The sequence below is a fragment of the Lepisosteus oculatus genome, chromosome 5, assembly GCF_040954835.1.
Source record: "Lepisosteus oculatus isolate fLepOcu1 chromosome 5, fLepOcu1.hap2, whole genome shotgun sequence".
NCBI classification, from domain to species: Eukaryota; Metazoa; Chordata; class Actinopteri; order Semionotiformes; family Lepisosteidae; genus Lepisosteus; species Lepisosteus oculatus.
Window position 1 is genome coordinate 2,139,687 of NC_090700.1, and position 23,640 is coordinate 2,163,326.

Below are 23,640 nucleotides of genomic sequence, written 5' to 3' on the forward strand. Positions count from 1 at the left end.
TTCTCTTAGGAAAAAAAGTATATTAAGTGTTTGTGTTATTTTGGATATGAAATATTTTTGTTATCATTTTATCATTTGAATGACTCACAGTGATATACTCAAGTAATTATGACTGTTGCTAACACATTAAACCACCTCATTAGTGAAAACTTTGATTTGGCACAGGCTAGAAGAACTTGTTAAATATGGTGAATAGCCAAACTTGTCACAACTACTTTGTCCATTTTCCTTCTGGGATCCTGGCTTTGGTGCCAACCACTTCTGGGGCTGACTGAGTGAAAGGCTTCCTTTTTCTAATCTCTCTCTCTCTATTTCTTATCTTTCTCTCACATGCACATATAACTTGGACTCTTGCACTCTTTTGGTCTTTACATACAGTACAGTATGTAACATACTGTACTGTATAGACAGTGCAGTATTCTTTCCAACATGCTCCTTGAAACATGCTCTCTCAAAGACCACCCATCTGTCAACTGGGCTAAAGAAGAGGGTGTAGACTTCTGTGTTGCGTTGTGTTGTGCTGTGTGTTGTGTAGTCTTCTGTTCTCCTTTCTGTGGTCAGAAGATATGATGTAATCAGACAATGCCCCACTCCTGCAGGTGTTAATACCACCTATCGGTCCGGGTCTAGAAAGCCATTCTTTGCTCTTTGACAGTGTACGGTAATGCTATTGGGCCTGGGAAATAGCCATCCCATCCAATCTGCCTATCAAGATCATCTGATCCAGCTCTCAGGGCATGTGCTGCATCTTGTTCAAGTCATACCACCTAGCTGAACCCCACAGGCCTGTTAGCCAGCCCAGCCCACTTGTAGCAGGAATTCCAAACTGAGTTCATGTCCCTTCCTGGCTGACGTCTGAGCACAGTCTTCACTTCTTTCTCTCTTGGCTGCGCCTTTAAACCACCCGATCACTCAGATGTGTAACAAATTGGCCGCTTAATTCAGTTGGTTAGCGTGTGGTGCTACTAATAATGCCAAGGTCGTGGGTTCAATCCCCATATGGGCCAGTGTTTCCTCTTTGGGGTGGTCGTCAGACATTTCTACAGCCCTTGCAGACCTTGCAGGAAGCATCAGCACTTTCATTGGCAGGATGACTGTAACTTGCCATCCACATGAAAATGATCAGCCTGCACCATCCAGGGGTAATGTTTATAGCTGACAGATGAAATCCACATTAAATAATATAATGACGGAGAATGTGGTAGAGGGTTTTATGCACAAATAAAATAACATTTTGCCCTTCACAGACCTGACAGGAGAACATTTGTGTGGATACATCAGGGGAAATATTATGCTGATTTCTGTATTACTAAAATCAGTGGAAGGAGCCCTGGAAGTATGAAGAAAGAGCCATGTTTAATGTGAAACATAAACTCTGTGTGAACCCAAGCTCTATCGAAAGATGCTCTTTATGGGATTTCTAAGTTTTTTATATTGTTGAAAATGATTAAGACAATGGATGTGAAATATAAAAAGTCAAAAACTTGACTAATGCCAGCCAAACATATCTCAGCCATATCATAGCCAGTATTTATCACAAAACAACAGATAACAAAGCAGTGTAAGTCAGAGGTCAGTGAGAGAGGATATAGAAATAATAAGGACTTTAATAATAACAAATTAACACATCAAGAAACTGAGGACTACAATCTGTCTGAGGACTATGAAAGCAAACATCTAAGAAGAGGACTTAGAAAGTCTTTACTTGCCCATGGTTCTGTAATAAATATTAATGGTGAGATGGTTGGGAAATACCAATTCAGGGTTTTAAGAGAATTAAAATTGTTGAATTGTACTTTTTAAAATGAATTGCTTATGGACCTGACATTCTGTAACAGAAGCATTCTGTCAAAGAAAGGTTATATTTGTTTTTTATAAAAATGAAAGAATAATTATTAGTATTTCAGTTTCATACATTCATAAAATGATGACATGTCTCATAACGCCCAGAGTTTTTCATCTTTGGTGTGGTCTAGTTGAAAGAAACATCATGTCAGTGAAATATTCTAAAGAGTCTTCTCCTGATCTGGTGTAATTTTAAACCATATATGATGGGATTGAAAAGAGGAGGGATGATTAGGAATTCCAGTGACATTACATTGCGAAGAGCCTGGGACATGGCTTTTGAACCGTATCTACTGTACAGTCCATCAAAGAGCATGGCTATGAGGAAGTTGGTAAAGGTTAATAAGTGTGGCAAACAGGTGTTCATAAATTTAACCTGGTCTGTTTGAGATGTTCTGCAGACAGCAATTATCCGGATGTAGGAATAGAAGACATAAAACACAGGGATCAAAAACAAAGCAATAATAATATATCCATACACAAGATTATAAGTGGTTGGTATGCAAGACAGTTTCACAATTGACCAGTGTTCACAGTATAGTTTTTCAACATACAATCCACATAAAGGGAGCCTAACAGTCAATATAATTGTGATAATCATAGAAAAAGAAGGACAAATCCATGTAAAAAGAATTAATTTACCAATTAGAAGAGATGTCATAATCGAATTGTACTGTAAAGGTCTACATATTGCTACATATCTGTCATAAGCCATCACTGTTAAATTAGTAAATTCACACAGAACAGAAGAGTAGATCACAAAGATTTGAAACAAGCATCCACTGTATGAGATAACATGAGAGTCAGAGAGAAAGTCAGCCAGGAGTTTAGGATACAAACCAGCAGTTCCATACAGTCCATTAAAACACAAGTTACAAACAAAGATATACATGGGTTCATGGAGGGATTTCTCCAGAAGGATGGTCACAATCAGTGTCAAATTAACAAAAATGATGGAAATATACCCCAAAAAAGTGAAGCCAAAGTAAATATATTTATTAATCCTTGAATCATTTAGTCCTGAAAGAGTTAATGTTGTGTAAAAGGATAAGTTGTCCATTAATGATGTTTGAAATGTCTTGCTGATAGAGCCTATACAAAAAAGAAATAATGTGCTGTAAATTATTTATTATTATTATTCAGTTAACTCAATATATAGTGTGCATGTAATTTTATAGTTGTTCTATTTTTATATGATTCTGTGCCCCAGTGAAATAGCTTTACCAAGACTGTGTAAAAACAGCCTGTAGAATCTGAAGGACTTAAGCAATGTGAAAGTAAATTGAAACTAGCAACAGGAGTGTTTAATTTTTTTTCGTTATTATTTCTTTTGTTTCCGTGTTAGGATTATTCTTCTTGGTATAGAGAGAAAACACAGACATCAAAATGTATAATGTCAACAATTTTCATACTGCAGTATAAAATGTGTACTGCAGATCACAAAATGTGTCTAACATAAGTTGAAAAGGATAAAACAGTATTACCTTGGTTAACAGTTGTTAACTCCTGTTGCAGCAACACTTTCTGTACAAATATTATTATACCTGGTTATACACTGTGACAACAGCAAATCCAGGCACTGACCTCCTTTTCATCTGATGAACAGCTGTGAAACTTTCACTCTGTCTGTCAGCTTTATCTTTTTTCTTCTCCCTTTCAGATGAGAGGCATTGGCTGTTGGCTGATGATCTTAGGAATGTCCCAAGAGATTTCAGACACTACAGAATGCCCCATAATGATGTAAGACAAGAACAGTTCTCAATTACGTCTCTGAGGTATGCATGAAGGCTCACCCTGAGCACCGACAGCAGCCAGGCAACAGCAGAGAAACTTTTATATTGACTCATGAGATAACTCTAATCCTAATGACGGGAGAAAATTTGTATGCACTCAAAAAATATTCTTGCACGTAATTTCTAAAGTCACACATCAGGGGGTCATAGATGGAAATGCAGTCATGATTACTATGGAACTGTATAAAAAATAATATACTGTAGTTCAAACATTTTTTTAAGATCTAATTAAAAATGAACTTACCATTTCTTTGAAAATTGATTAATCGCTTAGTTAGAAATACATAATACATGTTCTATAAAAATGTGCTTGACTGTGATTTTTATTAGTACAGTTGTTTTCTACAACGATTTCAAATATCTATACAATCAAGAGCTCTGCATGAAAATGCATGCCACAATGCCACAAGTTAATCTACTTTTAAAAACCATAACATATCTTAAAAGAACAGGAGGATAATGTATTTAATCTATTTGAACTTTTTATAATACTGGAAGGCATCAAGTAATTTTGCAAAATAAAACACCTTTATATCAACATGGCTAAACTTTTGCAGCCACATTTAGTTTTGATTTTGATTTTCTGCTGTACACTAACTTTTCAGCTTGAAATGAAGTGAGATGAAGGTAACAGAAAATGTGTATAAAGGCATTATTCCTTAGTAGATTAAACAGTGCCCCAATGAAGAAGGTCAAAGGAGCACTAAATGTCTTCTAAGATTGGTTTTTATAGTGAAAGTGGAGATCCATAGTTAGAGGACAAGTTGCTTTCTATAGGTGTGACTTTAGTTCTGATCACAGGGATTATTCAAGTGTTGGCACACAAGTGCAAGTGTTGACAAGTTCGCTGGGGCTGGGAGGTATTGTTATCATTCCTGCCCTGCGGTGCAGTATCTTCCTTCTGTATCTGTGCAGATGCCTATGACCTTGTAGAGCTGCAAATAAGAAAAGCTTCTATTCCAGCTGAAAAAGACAGCACTGTGGACACCGACACATGGTGTCAGAGAGGCCAGGCGCTGCAGGTTTTTGTGTGACAGCATGCAGTGTCCTAATCCCTTTTGTTCTGCTATCAAAGATGACCTTGTAACATTTGTAACTGCAGATTTTAGTCTAGAAATGAATTACAAAATAGCACGTTTGTTATTTCAAAGAAAGATATATTTGAGGAATTGTAGTCCGGTTGTCAAAATATTCAGATTTTTGTTAAGGGCCTCTGAGGTTGAATAAATAAACAATTTATTTTGTTGAGATTTGTATTTGTATGATCTTAGATCTTAGAAACATCTCAAATGAATTCAGGCTTTATGGAAATCAAATCCTGTAGTGATGCAAAATAAGAATAATTTTGATAATTTCTCTTCGGTACAAATGAAGGTTCTCCCTGAGCACTAACAGCCCCCAGGCAACAGCAACGGTATCAAGAAAATGCCGTGATACATGTCTGAAGTATTAAATGAAAGAAAAGAGCAGGACTAAATAATATTAGAGTACAAGTGAAAACAAAAAGCACCAACTCTATGTTTCTGAATTCTAAACTTAATCATGATTGTACAAAATGCTTGAACAACTGATTGATGAATAATTTCATAAATAATGTCTTGAATTGTTACAGTATTTTATTCTTATTTTTTTGGATTTCACTTACAAAGATAGTATTTGTTATGTTTTAAAATTGTATTGTAATTGGCTGCTGGGGAACATATTGGCAGCTGGGGTAAAGATTTTTAGTAGTCTGCCTTTCAGGGCTCACATTTAAAGGGATCTTATTAATGGTTAATGATATACATTTTCTATTGCAATATCTGAGATGGTTGCAGATTAGTAAAGGACTTTATTCACAGAATAAATTTGCTGTGAAAATTCATTTTCAATTTGAACACTGTCAGATAAAGATCTGAGGTTGATATCACAGAGGAAGAGGTTTGGGAGGCTGTTGACTGCCTGATGAGGAGCAAATCACTAGGGTTAGATGGGTTTCCAATTGATTTTTATAAAACATTTTTACCTTTGTTGATTGCCCCCCCACAGTGGACATGTATAGTAAGGCAAATTATAATGGTAAATTACTGGAAACATTAGAAGCAGAACTAATTAGTTTTATTAAAACCAGGAAATAACGACAAACCTTATGGACTCTATAGGCCAATATCATTATTAAACTCGGATTATAAAATTTTAACTAAAGTGATTGCTAGAGAGGGACTTTTGCTGCCTTATCTAGTACCTATGGATGAAACTGACTTTGCTGCAAACAATTCCTCTTGTGATAATATTCAGAGATTTTATACAGTAATCTTACATTGCGCCAAGCAGGTCTATGAAGAAGTACTGGCATCATTACATGTTAAGACGGCCTTCGAGTGTGTTGCTCCCAAACAGATAGATGAATTCCCAAACAAATACAACATCACTTATTTATTAATGGAAAATGTTTATACAGTGGTACTAAAACTATTTTCAAAGTACATGTTTATTAATGTCAGTGTTTCAATTTCACATAAAATGTGATGGGAAAATTACATACATTTTGCTTAGCTGGACCAAATGGCTTCCTCTTGTTTATAACATTTCTAGTCCCAGCTGCAGATTTCACACTAGGTTAGTCACTCAGGAGCAGTGTATAAATTGAACAGAAGACAAGACAATAGACAGTAACACAATCACAATAACACTATAATCAGAACTGTGCAAATACACAAACAGAGAAAAGAATACAATAGGACAAAAACAGTGCAAAAGAAATTGGGGAACAGTGCAAAAATAATACAGTGATTAATAAATATTACAACTAAAATCAAGTCCATTTTTTTTAAAAGATAATATTATTAAAACATTCTTACTTTTTATAGAGGTCTCTAATCTCTAAAAATCATTTAATCTTATCCAGATAATATCATATCAGGATAGATCTTGTTCAGTGTTTTATGATGAAATACTGTTGACTCTTGAAGTTTCTTTTGGCAGCAGTTTACTGTGCACTCGTTTTGAGTAATGTTGTGACAACTAAATATGCTGTAAACTCTTCTCCTGATCTGGTGTAATTTTAAACCATATATGATGGGATTGAAAAGAGGAGGGATGATTAGAAATTCTAGTGACATAATGTTACGAAGAGACTGGGGCATGTCACTTGTCCCATATCTAGTGTACATTCCATCAAAAAACAAGGCAATCATGAAGTTGGTAAAGGTTAGAAGGTGTGGCAGACAAGTGTTCATAAATTTAATTTGGTTATTCTGAGATCTTCTGCAGGCAGCAATTATTTGAACGTAGGAATAGAAGACATAAAATACAGGTATAGAAAGTACAGCAATATTAATATATCCATATATATGATCATAGGTTGTTGGTATGCAGGACAGTTTCACAATCGACCAGTTTTCACAGTAAAGTTTTTCAATGTGATATCCACACAAAGGTAGCCTTATAGTCAATAAAAGTGCTAATATCAAAGAGCAAGAAGGACAAATCCAAGCAAAAGGAATTAATTTACCTATTAAAAGAGGAGTCATAACTGAATTATACTGTAAAGGCCTACATATTGCTACATAACGGTCATAAGCCATTACAGTTAAGTTAGCTATTTCACATAAACGAGAGGAGTAAATCACAAAGACTTGAATCAAGCATCCACTGTATGAGATCACATGAGAGTCAGAGAGAAAGTCAGCCAACAGTTTTGGATAGAAACCAGCAGTTCCATACAGTCCATTAACACATAAATTGCAAACAAAGATATACAATGGTTGATGTAGAGATTTCTCCAGAAGGATGGTCACAATCAGTGTCAAATTAAAAAAAATGATAGAAAAATAGCCCATCAAAGTTAAAGCAAAGTAAATATATTTATGTGTCCTTGAAACATTTAGTCCTGAAAGAGTAAATATGGTATGATGGGATAGGTTGTCCATTAATAGTGTTTTTAAAATTCTTTCTGAAGAGCCTAGAAATAAAAGAGAATATATACAATGCTGTAAATTTCTTTGTTTAATTCATTCATCACTCAACATTAATCATGAACATTATATATAGTCTTATATCAAAATCAGATTTTTATAGAGTTTTAAAGCACGGTATTTAATTTAATTAAAATAAATTGTGTACAATATCCATACTGTATTCATTGCTAGGAAAGCAAAGATGTTATCACTATTTAGTGAAATGTTGTTTTCCAACAGTTGCATTTAAATATTTTTTGTGCTGCTTCAATTGTATTTCTGGGTTTGTCACAAACAAATCATCCAGCAGAAAACGTTTGTACCTAAACAGTTATTTGATATGTAAGACAGTTATTGAGTGTAATAAATTTAAAAGCTCTTTATCATTTTTGGACTAAACATTTGCCCAAACACAGTAAGAAAAACAGTTCACACACAGGAATTGCATGTACAAATGGCTGTGCTAGAGAAAACAAAGTGAACTATTAAAAGTTGTGTATACAAAGTCAACAGTATTTCTAATATAATATAAGGCATCCTTTCTCTTAGTCTTTGATCTCTTCTGTCTGTGTAGTCTAAACACTAAAGCATAGAATATATCATAACATTTACATGAAATAAAAATAATAAATCTCTGCCTTTTTTAATAAATAGAATGTAACTTCTATTTCTGCATCCATAATGCAATATGTTCTGTAAGCATGTGATTTACCTGATTGTAGGCAGTGACTATATTGAATCCAGTATTGATCACCTTTTCATTTGCTGTTGGCTTTCAGAATTGCACAGCATCACAGCTTTATCTTCTCCCTTTGAGGTGAGGGTTTTGGTTGATGATCTTAGAAACATCCCGACTGAATTCAGGCTCTGTGGGAATCCTGTAATGATGCAAAATAAGAATAATTCTTGATTATTTCTCTGAGGCACGAGCACCAATAGCAACTGGGCAACAGCAGTGGGATCATGAAACTGCTGTGATACATGTCTGAAGTATGAAACAAAAGAAAAGAGAAGAGAAAAAAAACATGAAGGATTGAATAAAAAGAAAAAAAAGATAAAAAACACAAACCCTATGTTTCTAAGACTTAAATTTATTCACAGCAAAATAATGACATTTTATGAATGTACAAAATACCTGAACAAATGATTGATGAATAAATACTATCTTGAATTAAAATATTCTATTTTTGTCTTTCACATACTGTGCAAAAATAGTATTTGTCATATCTTAAAATGTTATTGTACTTGGGAAACCCACTGAGATTAGCAGGATGGTAGGGAATATATTGACAGCTATGGTAAAATATTTTAAGTAGTCTGCCTGATTTGGATCCAAGACCTTTATCCAGTGAGTAGAAACAAAAGTCATGCATCTATAGTATGTACTGTACCTTATCAGGTGGATACTTTTTTCTCTACTGACACAAGAATGTCCAGGATGAGAAAAAAATCATCCACAGATTGAATGTAATTCACTATCAGCATGAAAAATATGCACACACTGTTCAGGGTTCACATTTAGAGGTCTCTTAATGATAGTAGAGGAAATATGAATTCTCTTTTAAAAACATCTGAGATGGTTGCAGACTAGCAAAGCATTAAATTCATTTATTCACAGAATAAATTCATTTTCAGTTCGAACACTGTCAGATGAAGATCTGGGTGGTCTGAACGTAGATATCGCAGAGGAAGAGGTTTGGAGAGGCTGCTGCTTGCCTGCTGGGAAGCAAATCACCAGGGCTAGATGGGTTTCCAACTGATATTTCTGAGAGATTTTTGTCTGGATTGATTGCCCCCCCCAGTGGACATGTATGGTAAGGCAAATTATAATGGTAAATTACTGGAAACATTAGAAGCAGAACTAATTACTGTTTTATTAAAACCAGGAAATAACGACTAACCTTATGGACCCTATAGGCCAATATCATTATTAAACTCGGATGATAAAATTTTAACCAAAGTGATTGCTAGAGAGGGACTTTTGCTGCCCTAATCTAGTACCTCAAACTGACTTTGTTGCAAACAATTCCTCTTGTGATAATATTCAGAGATTTTATACAGTAATCTTACATTGCGCCAAGCATGTCTATGGAGAAGTACTGGCATCATTACATGCTAAGACGGCCTTCGGGTGTGTTGCTCCCAAACAGATAGATGAATTCCCAAACAAATACAACATCACGTATTTATTAATGGAAAATGTTTATACAGTGGTACTAAAACTATTTTTAAAGTACGTGTTTATTAGTCAGTATTTCAATTTCACATAAAATGTGATGGGAAAATTACATACATTTTGCTTAGCTGGACCAAATGGCTTCCTCTTGTTTATAACCTTTCTTAAGTCCCAGCTGCAGATTTCACACTGGGAGTGTGTGAAAAAAATTATGAATTCAATTCAATTCAACTTTATTTGTCATTATACTTACACAGGTGCATAGTATAGTGAAAAGTGTTTCTCATTAGTCACTCAGGTGCAGTATATAAATAGGACAGAAGATAAGACAATAGACAGTAACACAATAGCAATAACAGTAACATGTAAAACATAACATAAAAAACATGTAATCAAGTAATCAAAACTGTGCAAAATTCCACAAACAGAGAAAATATAACAGGACAAAAACAGTGCAAGGTAATTCTTGGAACAGTGCAATATGGGGAGACATCAGGTTACAGTGTGAATGGAACAAATGATAGAAATAAAATGTAATTACACCACTTAATATGGCTGTGAAGATTATGCCTCGCATGAATATAGAAACCTATTTGGGGAGTGAATTGATGCTGACCAGTATAAGAGTTACTAAAATGGCATCAATTGCTCTTAATAATGGTACACTGTAGCTGTAAAAGTAGTATATTGCAACCTGTGGTTTAATGTAGTATAATGCATAATGTGGTTGAGAGAAATCACCTTTCAACTGGAAAAAAGGAACTTGACAAAAAAAATCAAATCTAATCATTTAATATCCAGCAGCCATATCACTCTGCAACTGGCAACTGGCAACCCACTGAAGCTAAGCAAGTGTGACCCTGGTCAGTACCTCCTGGGAAAAACTAAGGTTGCTGCTGGGAGAAGTGTTAGTGGGGCCAGCAGGGGCCACTCACCCTGCGGTTTATGTAGGTCCTAATGCCCCAGTATAATGATGGGGACACTATACTGTAAACAGGCATCGTCCTTCAGATGAGATGTAAAACCGAGGTCCTGACTCTCAGGGCATTTCTCAAAAAGAGTAGGGATATAACCCCAGCGTCCTGGCCACATTTCCCATTGGCCCTTACCAGTCATGGCCTCCTAATAATCCCCATCTATGAATTGGATTCATTACTCTGCTCTCCTCCCCACTGAGAGCTGATGTGTGGGGAGCGTTCTGGTGCACTATGGCTGCTGTTGCATCATCCAGGTGAATGCTGCACATTGGTGGTGGCAAAGGGGAGTCTCCATTACCTGTAAAGCACTTTAAGTGGAGTGTCCAGGACAATCTGTTACATTTGTGTCAACCTCTACTCCCATGACTAATATGAGTAGCTTAGTTAAACACATGTTGATTTTCTTGGCTATGCTATTTTATGCTAAGATTACAAGCTCAAATACAGTATACTCAAAATCATTCTATCTCACCTTTTGGCCTTTTAATGTTTCTTTATCTTGTTGTATATTTTATATATACTTGTTTATAATTGTTGTGTATATGTTATAAGTGTAATTCAATAAAGTAATAAAGACAATGTTAACAAATTAAATAAAACAATGCATGTAAATGGGGAAAGGGGTAATTTAATCCAGTTCTGCTCCCAAACAGACAGATGAAGTCCCAAATAAATGCAACAACACATTTTTATTAATGGAAAATGTTTAAGCTACATCTCTGTTAATGTCAATGTTTCAATTTCATATAAAATATGATGGGAAACTTACATACATTGGGTTAAGTGGACCAAATAGCCTCAGTTAATTTGTAACATTTTTTACATTCCAGCAGCAGATTTCACACTGGGGGTGTGTGAAAAAATATCAAGTCCATTTTTTAAAGAAAGTAATGTTATGAAAAACATTCTTATCTTTTGTATTGGTCTCTCACGTCTAATAATTGAAAAATAATTTTATCTTGCCCAGATATATGTTGTTCAAGCAATATTAAGTGTTTTATAATGAAAACATCAATGTCCAATACTCTTGACTCTTGAATTGTCTTTTGGCAGCTACTGTATTTAATAAACTAACTCTGAGCAATTTTGTGACACCTAAATATGTTGTAAACTCTTCTCCTGATCTGGTGTAATTTTAAACCATAAATGATGGGATTGAAAAGAGGAGGGATGATTAGAAATTCTAGTGACATAACGTTACGGAGAGACAGGGGCATGTCACTTGTCCCATATCTACTGTACAGTCCATCAAAGAGCAAGGCAATGATGAAGTTGGTAAAGGTTAGAAGGTGTGGCAGACAGGTGTTCAAAAATTTAATTTGGTTTTTCTGAGATCTTCTGCAGGCAGCAATTATATGCACGTAGGAATAAAAGACATAAATCACAGGTGCAAAAAACATTAAAATATGAATATATCCATACACAAGATTATATGTAGTTGGTATGCAGGACAGTTTCACCACTGACCAATTGTCACAATAAAGTTTTTCAATGTGATATCCACACAAAGGTAACCTGATAGTCAATACAATTGAAATTATCATAGAGCAAAGAGGACAAATCCAAGCAAAAGGAATTAATTTACCAATTAGAAGAGGAGTCATAACTGAATTATACTGTAAAGGCATACATATTGCTACATAACGGTCATAAGCCATTACAGTTAAGTTAGCTGTTTCACATAAACGAGAGGAGTAAATCACAAAAACTTGAATCAAGCATCCACTGTATGAGATCACATGAGAGTCAGAGAGAAAGTCAGCCAACAGTTTTGGATAGAAACCAGCAGTTCCATACAGTCCATTAACACATAAATTGCAAACAAAGATATACAATGGTTGATGTAGAGATTTCTCCAGAAGGATGGTCACAATAAGTGTCAAATTAACAAAAGTGATAGAAAGATAGACCAACAAAGTGAAAGAAAAAAATATATATTTATTTGTTCTTGTAGTGTTCAGTCCTGAGAGTCTTAACATTGGATAATAAGATAGGTTGTCCATTAATGGCAATTGAAATTTCTTCCTGATTAAGCCTAGAAATAAAAAGAACAAATAAAATACCACAAATATCTCATTGCATTTTATTCAAAAGCAACATTAATATTAAATGTAAACATTATAGAATATAAACATTTTATAAAAGTTTGATATTGTTGTATGCATAATGTTATAGTTTTCATTAAATTAATTTGTGTTTAGTTCCCCTGTACACCTTCTCCTTATTTAGTGTGAAAGTGGTTTTCAGGTAGTTTTATTTTTATATTTCTCTGTGCCCCAAACACAATAGCTTTTATACATGCTGTACAGTACATATTACTTTAGGATCTGGTTTTTATACAAAACTTTTCCCAAATATATTAAGAAAAATATTTCACACACTGGAAATACATGTAAAATCTGACATACTTGTGAGCAAAATGAACCATCAAAAGTGCTATTCAAAAACTCCACAACATCATTAATATGACTATTTTCTCATTGTTTTCAATCTTAGTGTCTATAGTTAAAAGCTATATACTGTACATCAAATAATGTTAAAAAGAATAAAACGTTGCTGTATTGATTCGGTTCAGAGCTATTAATGTCTTGCTGTAATATACAGTAAATGCAATACTTTCTGTATATATAATCGTTTTACCTGATTATAGGCAGTGACTACAGTGACTCCTGTCTCGATCACCCTTTCATTTGCTGTCAGCTGTCAGGATGGCACAGCATCTCAGCCTTATCTTCTGCTTTTAAAATGAGGCTTATCGTTCATGATTTTAGAAACATCCCAAAAGATTTCAGGCTCATGCTCTGTTATAATGATGTGAGATAAGAATAATTCTTAAATCATTCCTGATCACCAATAGCAACAAGGCAACAGCAGTGGGATCTGTTGTGAAGCTGTTGTGATACCTGCCTGAAGTAACAAAAGAAAAGAGAAAAAACTCCTGAAGGACTAAATAAATCAAGAAAACAAGAGACAAAAAAAAATGTGTCTAAGATATTAACTTATTCGTACCAAAGTAATGAAAACCATTTTATGAATGTACATAACACTTGAATAAATGATTGATGAATAAATGGATAAGTACAACCTTGAATCATTAAAGATTTCTAATTTTTTGTCTTTTACATACACCATATTTCTCATGTCTTAAAAGAATGATATTGTATTCGGACATCCTCCTGAGATCAGCAGTCTATGGTGAAAGAGTTTTAGTGAACTACCTTTTTTTTCTGGTGACTGGACTTATGCTGTTCTTCAGTCTAATAAGTGTTGAAGGTGATCAGGCCTCTTCTTCTGAGTCACTTCTCTTATTTCTCAGACTTGGCCAAACTTATTCGATTGAAATTCTCTATAGACTGACTCTCTCTTCAAAACAATCTTTATACATGAAAAACATGAGACACACTTGGCAGGTGTGACTGAATTCCACATGCAATAGCTCTGGTTTGCAATCTCACCTGGACCTCTTAGACCTGAGTCTGAACCTGAACCCTTCCTTCTGTCTGTAGAGCTTGTCTGGGATCCTGTTCTTCAGATGGTTTTTATTCCATCTCGTGGCCAAAATGTGGGTTCTTTACATCAGTGGTGACTTTAAAGCTCTCTAGGATCCTAGAGACTGAAAGATATTATAGATATATAAGGAACTATAGTTTCTTATTCTATTTTTTATTAATAAAAGTGAGCTGAGTGAGTTTACGGTTTTTAGAGAAACCAGCATTGTAAACTGTTGGCTACATTTTGGAAGGCAAAGGGTAGTGAGACAGGCCCAGGACTATCTTTGTAATTAAACTTAAACTGAGGTGGTTACAGAATGAGGACTTTCAGGTTAATTTTCAGGCAATTTGTTTTAAGCCCTCCACACGAGGTGCACTTTTACCCAACGAGGTCCAGGTGGAACAATGCCTGATCAGGTCACCTTTAAAAAGGCCTTAATTCAAAGCTTAGGTCACTGCAAGAAAAAGGCCACATTCCATTCTATAATGACTCAAATGTCACCTGAAGCAATGGAAAGGGCCATTGGCATGCTTCTGGCAGGCATGTCATGTGCCAGCGTTGCCAGATATTATGGATTGAGCTGCTTCACAGTGTCCCGACTGCAGAGAAGATTCCAGCAGACCGTCAGGACAGATGACCGTCCAAGATCCAGTCGCCCTCGAGTGACCACACCAGAGCAGGACATACACATCAGACTAGTCCATCTGAGAGATCTATCTGCCACCCATACTGTTGCTGAAACTGCCTGCAGACACAATGCCCGCATCAGCGACAGGACAGTGAGGCTCCATGCTGCTGGCCTTAGAGCAAGGCGACCTGTCAGAGGCCCTCTGCTCACACCTCCTAGACGTCACACCCGACTGGCTTGGGCCAGACAGAGGCTGCGATGGATTCGTCAGCAGTGGCATCAGGCCCTCTTCATGGATGAGTCGCTCTTCAGCCTGTCCCACGCAGACGGGAGGGCCAGAGTGTGGAGGAGGAGGTGTTGCGTTTCTTTTCTCCATCAGTATACTGTATATATGCTTTGAAAATTGGATTGTCTGTGACTTACGATTTTGTAAAGTTTTCACTTATACATAAATAGAGGAGCGCTGTATGAAAACTAATGGAATTGCACAGATGATTGAGATCTATCTAAGAAATGATCAGTTACTGAATTTTCTGCAGATTTATGTGAAATGTGAAAAATAAGCATTCTAAGACTAAAATCTAATCAGATTTCACTGATCATAAAATTCAAATACAGGTACGGTAGATCTTGATTAACACATTCCTGAAATGTTATGTATCTTAAAAACACATACATTAAAAATGAATTTTACATAAGAATACAGTACTTATAAATGGGTTCCCAAATAAAACAATTACACATATTTATTTATGTTTATATTTATATAATATATATATATAGTACTGTTTATATTGTTGTGTAAAAAGTAATTTTAAATACATGAATGTTCAGATATTTAAATAAAATATCAAATATGACAGGAGAAACACACACACATTGCAGGCACATTTTGATTACTTTCTACTTTCTTCTGTAGACTAACCTCCAAGGTTTCTGTGAAATTATGATTATAGCTTACGAGGTATAAGAAACAGAGTGGGTCCAATATCTGAACACCAAGGCATTGTTTTTTCAGATTTATCAGATCGTAATAAAGAATGTTTAGGGAGCTCCAAATTGCATAGGTCAGAAGAGGACAAGTTGCTTGCAAAGTGATGCCTTCAGCTGCCAGAGACAGGAATTAGTCAACTATTGGTACACAAAACGATGAGCACCACTGTGTTTGTTTGATATGTATTTTCTTTGGATTCATTTTAATGGAGTTTTGTAGGAATACAGAAGCTAGGATATGCCTTACACTTTCAGATAAGCCAGGCAGATATTCAGATAGACACCAGGAGAAGGCTCCACGGCCAAAACGTGGTGTTTTCTTTCTTCTTTTTTTCATCATGGAATAAACCTATTACTTGATACTTTCAGATATATCTATAGTTCACAACCAGTAACAACACCCAGGAATTAAATATATTGATAAAAAAACATCTGAGTGTTTAATTAGTAAACACTCAACCTGACAGGCCAAAGGAGATGGAGGCCTGGACCCACCTGCAAACAGAGGACTGACCAAGGGACAACTACAAAGGTGGGGCTGGGGGGCAGGGGAGATGCCAGGATGAGCATGAAGGAGAAGAGGGGGTTACATAAAGTATTTATAGTTTAGATAGATAGATAAGACTTTATTGATCCCGAAGGGAAATTGATGTGTTACAGCAGTGCAGCCCAAGACAAACAAAAACAGACATCAGAATAGATGAAAAACTATACAAAATAAATATAAAATAAATACATAAATACATAGGTGTTTGCAAAATATGATGATCATAGTCACTGTAAGAACAATAAAATACGTGCAAAATGTGCATAGGTTTATACAGATTGATTGTCCAAAAAGTACAATGGAGCAACATGCTGTCCATAGACGAGCATAATACACCCTGACAGCCTGCAGGGAGGAGAGACCTGCGGAAACCTTCCCTTGAACACCGTAGCTGGAGCAGTCTGTTGCTTAAAGTGCTCCGCTGCCCAGTAACTGATCTAACTGACGTCAAGAATGATTGTGATTTATGGCAGCTGAGGCTGATTAATCTTGGTTGCAGTAATGCCTCCTGAAAGTTCATTGTAAACTCCCTAAAAAAGGTAAAAAAATAAAACATAAACTACCTACCCACAGTACCTATTTGAAAGCACATTTATAATCCCGAAAGGGCTATAACATGTTTTCCCCCGCTTCCTTCGTGCACAGCGTCTCTGTGTTTCTTGCACAATGTCCTCATCATCCGTGTGCGGATGTGAGTCAATTTTAAACCGTAAACCAAGGGGTTGAAAAGTGGAGGGATGAGGAGAAATTCCAGGGCCAGGAAATTGCGGAGGCTCTGCGGGAAATCCTTTGATCCGTATCGACTGTACATGGTATCGAACAGTAAAGCAATGGTGAAGTTGATCAGGGTGAACAAATGTGGAACACAAGTTTGCATAAATTTACCTCGGCCTTTGCTGGATGTTCTGCATGTAATAATAAGTTTCATATAAGAATAAAGAATAAAAAACACATGTCCCATAAACACTAATATTACAAAATACCCGTACACGTTATTTAATGTGGTGGGTCCGCAAGAAAGCCTCACAATGGACCAGTTCTCACAGTACAGTTTTTCAATGTGGGATCCACATAAAGGCAGCCTTGCTGACAATGAGATCAAACCCGAAATACAAGACAAAGGAAGAAGCCAGGACAACAAGATCAATTTACCCACATTCTTATTTGTCATGATGGAGTGATAATCTAACGGCCTGCATATGGCTACATACCTGTCATAAGCCATCACTGTCAAAGTCGAAAAATCACAGAGAACTGAAGAGTAGATTACAAACACCTGACTAAAGCACCCAGCATATGAGATCACATGAGTGTCAGAGAGAATGTCAGCCAGGAATTTCGGATAAAAACCAGCTGTGCCGTACAGTCCATTAAAACTCAGATTACAGAGGAAGATATACATTGGTTCATGTAGGGTTCTCTCTAGTAGGATTGTCACCATTAACGTCACATTGACAAAAATAATTGAAAAATAACCTAAAAGTGTCAAGGAAAAGTATACATATTTATTTTCTTTTGTTTCATTTAACCCCGAAAGAGTAAACATTACGATAAGAGATGAATTTTCCATTCTTATTGTGGGTAGAAAATGTAAATAAATAATTTATTCTGTGTACAGTTTCAAAAAAACTTTGTCTTTGGAATCTTTTACAGGACAGACTGAGTCAAAACCCTCCCATTCCTCTTACAGCACAAAGTGCAGGATCTGAGGACACAAACAGAGAAGAAGCAGACATCAACACAGACATGACAATCTTATTCAGCTCTTTATACTGTAGAAGGACCGTGGTACAGGTATCTTGCTAATTCATTTAAAAGCTAAGCTCAAGAACACAAAGTACAGTATATATAACATCTGGAAAATTAAAGAAGCAGCAGAATTAGATTATATTTACATGTTTTATGGGTTAGAAACTGGATCTGTAGATATCAAAATAAATATGATCATGGTTTTCACACAATGAAATAAAAGTCATATTTTAATCTGTTTGACTGTTCACCTTAGGGAAGAGGTGATTACTGTACATTGTTTTGGAATCAAAGAATTTTACAACTCCAGATAAGAGGTTTTGAAAAGGGCAAACCCTGATTTGGAACCCTGATCCTGACTTAATACATAAACTCTCTTATCCTGTAATATGGTTACAAAACTCCTCAGTATTTAATTGAAATGTCATTTAATATTTCGGAAATATAATTCTGATTCTCTTTATGCTAAAGAGCTCATGTCATATTTAATCTAACATCATGAATATCAGTCACTTATTTCACAATTTTTCTCACTAAGATGAAAACTATATGAATTGTTTTGCTCACTAAGCACACAGTTTCATACACTACTGTATATATGATGCTTACAAGTAATTGGCATTATTTCAACACAGTCAGAGCCATCTTTAAAAATCTTTCCTGTTGTACTTGTTTTGTCTCCTACTATTAAAATATTAACTGATTGCATGAATTAAGACTGAAACAACACCGATTATACAAAGTGTGAGAGTATTAAAATGCAAAGTCCACCCTCCAGAGAAACACTGAGAAATTATAACCCTTTGTAATTCTGAATATTTTGTGTATGCAAAGTGTGTGCAGTGTATGGCATTAACAAGAATGTTTATATCATATAAAAAATCTAACATACTGTACTGTAGTTTACATTAAACATATTGCATGAGATTATTTGATGTGCACAATATTCAACATGCTGCACATCATTCTTCTACCTTAAAAATGTCCACTATTGTTTTACTGTATATTAAAATAATTGACACTTTCCTAAAGATACAGGACTCCTGATACAGGTTTAACTCATCTACCCTGTAGTAAGCTACAAGATATCATCTCTAGTTTTAAGTTCTCAATACTGTATTGTCAATAGAACTCATTTAGTTCTCTAGTGTCCTCTAACAAAGCAATTTCTTTCTAAATTACCTTTTTTCCATGTTGCTCAGCAGAAAACTCTTTTGGAATCCCGTACCTCTGTTTGGAAGAAAGTATTCTTATATGTCTCTTCACTGGGGGTGACTTGTTTTTTCTGTAGGAAATATCCAGGGAGATTGCTTTGGTCTCTTAGATCTTAACTCACAAGTTATAAATGGGAAGAGTTATCCATAGGGAACATTCTGATATGATTTTCTGTGCAGTATACAGTGGTGTGAAAAAGTATTTGCCCCTGATTTCTTATTTTTTTTGCATGTTTGTCACACTGAAATGTTTCAGATCATCAAACAAATTGAAATATTAGACAAAGATAACACAAGTAAACACAAAATGCAGTTTTTAATTGAAGGTTTTTTTTATTAAGGGAAAAAAAAAATCCAAACCTACATGGCCCTGTGTGAAAAAGTAATTGCTCCCTAAACCTAATAACTGGTTGGGCCACCCTTAGCAGTAACAGCTGCAATCAAGCATTTGCGATAACTGGCAATGAGTCTTTTACACCGCTGTGGAGGAATTTTGGCCCACTAATCTTTGCAGAATTGTTGTAATTCAGCCACATTGGAGGGTTTTCGAGCCTTAACCGCTTTTTTAAGGTCATAACCCTTTACTGTTGGTATGATGTTCCTTTTCTGAAATGCTGTGTTACTTTTACGCCAGATGTAATGGGACACACACCTTCCAAAAAGTTCAACTTTCGTCTCGTCAGTCCACAGAGTATTTTCCCAAAAGGCTTGGGGATCATCAAGATGTTTTCTGGCAAAGCTGAGACGAGCCTTTATGTTCTTTTTGCTCAGCAGTGGTTTTCGTCTTTGAACTCTGCCATACAGGCCATTTTTGCCCAGTCTCTTTCTTATTGTGGAGTCATGAACACTGACCTTAACTGAGGCAAGCGAAGCCTGCAGTTCTTTGGATGTTGTTGTGGGTTTTTTTGTGACCTCTTGGATGAGTCGTCGCTGCGCTCTTGGGGTAATTTTGGTAGGCCGGCCACTCCTGGGAAGGTTCACCACTGTTCCATGTTTTCGCCATTTGTGGATAATGGCTCTCACTGTGGTTTGCTGGAGTCCCAAAGCTTTAAAAATGGCTGTATAACCTTTTCCAGACTGATAAATCTCAATTACTCTGTTTCTCATTTGTTCCTGAATTTCTTTGGAACGCAGCATGATGTCTAGCTTTTGAGGATCTTTTGGTCTACTTCACTTTGTCAGGCAGGTCCTATTTAAGTGATTTCTTGATTGAGAACAGGTATGGCAGTAATCAGGCCTGGGTGTGGCTAGAGAAATTGAACTCAGTTTTCCAAAGATGTGATAAACCACAGTTGATTTATGTTTTAACGGGGGGGCAATCACTTTTTCACACAGGGTCATGTAGGTTTGGATTTTTTTTCCCTTCATTTAAAAACTGCATTTTGTGTTAACTTGTGTTATCTTTGTCTCATATTTCAATTTGTTTGATGATCTGAAACATTTCAGTGTGACAAACATGCAAAAAAAAAAAGAAATCAGGAAGGGGGCAAACACTTTTTCACACCACTGTATGTGTACAGTAAATGCACACTATATCCCAAGACATGACATAGGTCAATTAAAACAAAAGAATTAAATTGTGAGACCTTGCATCTTAGATTTTTTTCATAACTAAATAGCTTCTCCTGCAACTAAGCCCAATGTATATCTTTTGAACGTGGCAATTAATGTTGGATTTTCTATTGTGAAAACGCTAGAAGATCCATTTGGACTTTTATTTTCTACTCTCAATAGCAGGACCATTTCCCTTAAAATGGGCCAAATCCCTTCAAATCAATTCCTCTGGCTGTGAGGTTCTCACCCTTTCACTTACTCGCCCATGTCTACAAGAAATGTTTAAACTCTTGGTGATGACTCTGATCACATTAGTCTGCACATGTTTCGGGATCTGAAGAAGACTTAATTTCTCCCTTGGCTTACATATTTAATGGATTCTGTACTCAGCCCTTCATGGCTTGGGAGTACCACTAGAAACTGCCCCCCCCCACCACCACCAATGATTACAGATCCATCTCTCACCCCAATCCCATACCTAGCACTAGAATTACTAAGATCAGTAATTCTTTCTTAGATCTTCAGACAACTCTCAGACTTTCTGCATTCATTCATCTTTATCGCTGAATGGCAATCAAGGTGACATCTAGAAGCATCTATAAAAGTTTTAAGGAATTGTGAAATTACCAGATCACTGAAAACATTACTGGAATAAAATTAGATGATTTATTTTCAACATGTTAACAGGGCATTCATATATTTGAACACTGGATTGTATAATTAAAATTACAGTCTGAAGAGAATTTACAGTTAAGCTGTTAATGCACAAAGTATTACTTTAAAAAAATCAGCAAATTCTCTTTCACAATGAAAATCAGATGGACATTTGCTGGAGCAATTTCAATTAAGTACCTTACTCAAGTGTACAACTGTCATTCCTGTGTGGATCATTTTAGGCAGTGATTTTCAAGTTGCAAATTTTTGCCGAACATATACTGTAAGTTTGCTATTGAATAAAGATTTTTTTATTTCCAAGCAAATGCATGATTCTTTTTCGAATCTCTGGCAAGTTAAGGCCATAAATGAGGGGATTTAGAAATGGGGGAATTATGATAAACTCCAGTGACAACATGACAGCCACTGTCGTGAGCATATCTTTAGTCTCAAATCGATTTAAAGTTACCTCAGATAAGATAGTTATTGAATAGTTCACCAGTGTTACTAAATGTGGGAGGCAAGTTTGCAAAGATTTCTTTTTGAATGCCTTGGAGCTTTTTTGACAAACAATAAGAATTTTCATGTACGAATACAAAATGAAACACAGGGGTAGAAATAAACCTGTGGATGAAATGAAAAAACCTACAGCATTGTTAAGAGTTGTGTTGACACAGGACAGCTTCACTATAGACCAGTTAGAGCAATATAATCTTTCTATCTGATTTCCACACAAGGGCAGCCTGGCTGACAACATAATAAGCAGACCCATGCAAAACACTGAACAGAGCCAGGAAACAGCTATCAGAACAGAAATGTGCCTGGGGGTCATTATGATGTTGTACTGCAGAGGTTCTGTTATTGCAACATACCTGTCATAGGCCATCACTGTTAAAAAGGATAATTCTGAAATTGCATAGCTGTAGATGATGAATGCCTGAGTGAAGCAGGCAGCACGAGTGATGGTGTGAGTGTCTGACAGAAGATCTGCTAAGAATCTTGGGAAGAAGCCAGCAGTTCCGTACAGTGAATTAACAGATAGTCCACACAAAAATATGTACATGGGCTCATGCAGGTGCTTCTCTAGGAATATTATGAGCACAAGAATTAAATTCAATAATATTATGATGCAGTACCCTAAAAGTGCCAAGAAAAAAAAGAAATATCTAGAATGACCCATGTCTCCAAAAAAGGAAAGACAGAAGGCTGTTGCGACAGTTTCATTTCCCATTCTTCCTCTGGGTAGTGGCTTTGCAACGTTTTAGTATACCTGAAAGTGAAGAAAAGTTATTTTGTGCAAACGTAACAATCTAACTTGACAATGACTCTATACACATGTTCAACAAAAGGCATTGCAGCTTTACACAATGCGATCAATTTTATTCAATGTCATTGCATTACAATTCTGTATTTTTGTTATACTGTATACAGTATATTAACAATCCTTATATCAGTTATCCAAGTGCTTATTATGAAGTGCTTGACAAAAAATCTTTAACTCTATTTACTCCTTTACATAACAATAAGATACAGACTAACCAACGTATTTAGTGAAGAGCAAAATAAAAATAGCACTAGATATTGTTCAATGGTTGATACAGTAGGTGTTTTTTGACCACGTGGGTCAAAACTATAAATCTGAGGTCTTGCTGTCACTAGGGTTCTCCTGACTGGAGCCCAGAAGAGTGTCTGTGGAATCAACTCACCAAACTCATCAATGTGATCAGCAGCAGAGATGGAGCAGGAACGGCCTATATCCAGAGGCTGATTAGATCTCTGTGTCAACTCTGCCAGGATTGTGTTAACAGTTAGGGAGGTCAACCTCTAAGATACCCATGTTTTCATTTTGAATGTGTGTTTTCAGTGTTTCTGCATATTGTTCACTTTCTGTGATTTTGATATCTAGATTTTAAAAGACTTGATTAAAGCTACAACAACTGAGGTTCCATCATGCCTTGGTATAATCATGCCCAAGGATATCTGAGAGTCACCTTCTCTAAACTCCTTCAAATCCAGACTCAAAACCATCTTCTTTAGAAAAGCCTTTACTTAACTGGTTCCATTCTTCACCCCTCTGCTT

At 35.9% G+C, this 23,640-nt stretch overlaps 5 protein-coding genes across 5 annotated transcripts; all 5 read right to left on the minus strand.

The window, feature by feature from the left end:
- Positions 1 to 1,951: 1,951 nt before the first annotated feature.
- On the minus strand, positions 1,952 to 2,905 carry LOC102698194 (olfactory receptor 52E8-like). The gene has a single exon (XM_006627922.2). It carries the CDS (start codon positions 2,903 to 2,905, stop codon positions 1,994 to 1,996), a length of 912 nt encoding a protein of 303 aa, XP_006627985.1. The 3' UTR covers positions 1,952 to 1,993.
- A 3,612-nt stretch (positions 2,906 to 6,517) lies between these two features.
- On the minus strand, positions 6,518 to 7,549 carry LOC102698398 (olfactory receptor 52E4-like). The gene has a single exon (XM_006627923.2). It carries the CDS (start codon positions 7,547 to 7,549, stop codon positions 6,518 to 6,520), a length of 1,032 nt encoding a protein of 343 aa, XP_006627986.2.
- Positions 7,550 to 11,790: 4,241 nt separating this feature from the next.
- LOC102698605 (olfactory receptor 52E4-like) lies at positions 11,791 to 12,708 on the minus strand. Its single transcript, XM_006627924.2, has one exon. It carries the CDS (start codon positions 12,706 to 12,708, stop codon positions 11,800 to 11,802), a length of 909 nt encoding a protein of 302 aa, XP_006627987.2. The 3' UTR covers positions 11,791 to 11,799.
- A 4,273-nt stretch (positions 12,709 to 16,981) lies between these two features.
- Positions 16,982 to 17,968, minus strand: LOC102698810 (olfactory receptor 52D1-like). Its single transcript, XM_006627925.2, has one exon. It carries the CDS (start codon positions 17,957 to 17,959, stop codon positions 16,982 to 16,984), a length of 978 nt encoding a protein of 325 aa, XP_006627988.1. The 5' UTR covers positions 17,960 to 17,968.
- A 3,884-nt stretch (positions 17,969 to 21,852) lies between these two features.
- On the minus strand, positions 21,853 to 22,791 carry LOC102699008 (olfactory receptor 6N1-like). Its single transcript, XM_006627926.3, has one exon. It carries the CDS (start codon positions 22,789 to 22,791, stop codon positions 21,853 to 21,855), a length of 939 nt encoding a protein of 312 aa, XP_006627989.3.
- Between the last annotated feature and the right edge of the window lie 849 nt (positions 22,792 to 23,640).

Coding starts and splice junctions, on each gene's coding strand:
- LOC102698810 (XM_006627925.2), bottom strand. CDS start 17,959: ATGGAAAATTCATCTCTTATCGTAATGTTTACTCTTTCGGGGTTAAAT.
- LOC102699008 (XM_006627926.3), bottom strand. CDS start 22,791: ATGGGAAATGAAACTGTCGCAACAGCCTTCTGTCTTTCCTTTTTTGGA.
- LOC102698605 (XM_006627924.2), bottom strand. CDS start 12,708: ATGTTAAGACTCTCAGGACTGAACACTACAAGAACAAATAAATATATA.
- LOC102698194 (XM_006627922.2), bottom strand. CDS start 2,905: ATGGACAACTTATCCTTTTACACAACATTAACTCTTTCAGGACTAAAT.
- LOC102698398 (XM_006627923.2), bottom strand. CDS start 7,549: ATGGACAACCTATCCCATCATACCATATTTACTCTTTCAGGACTAAAT.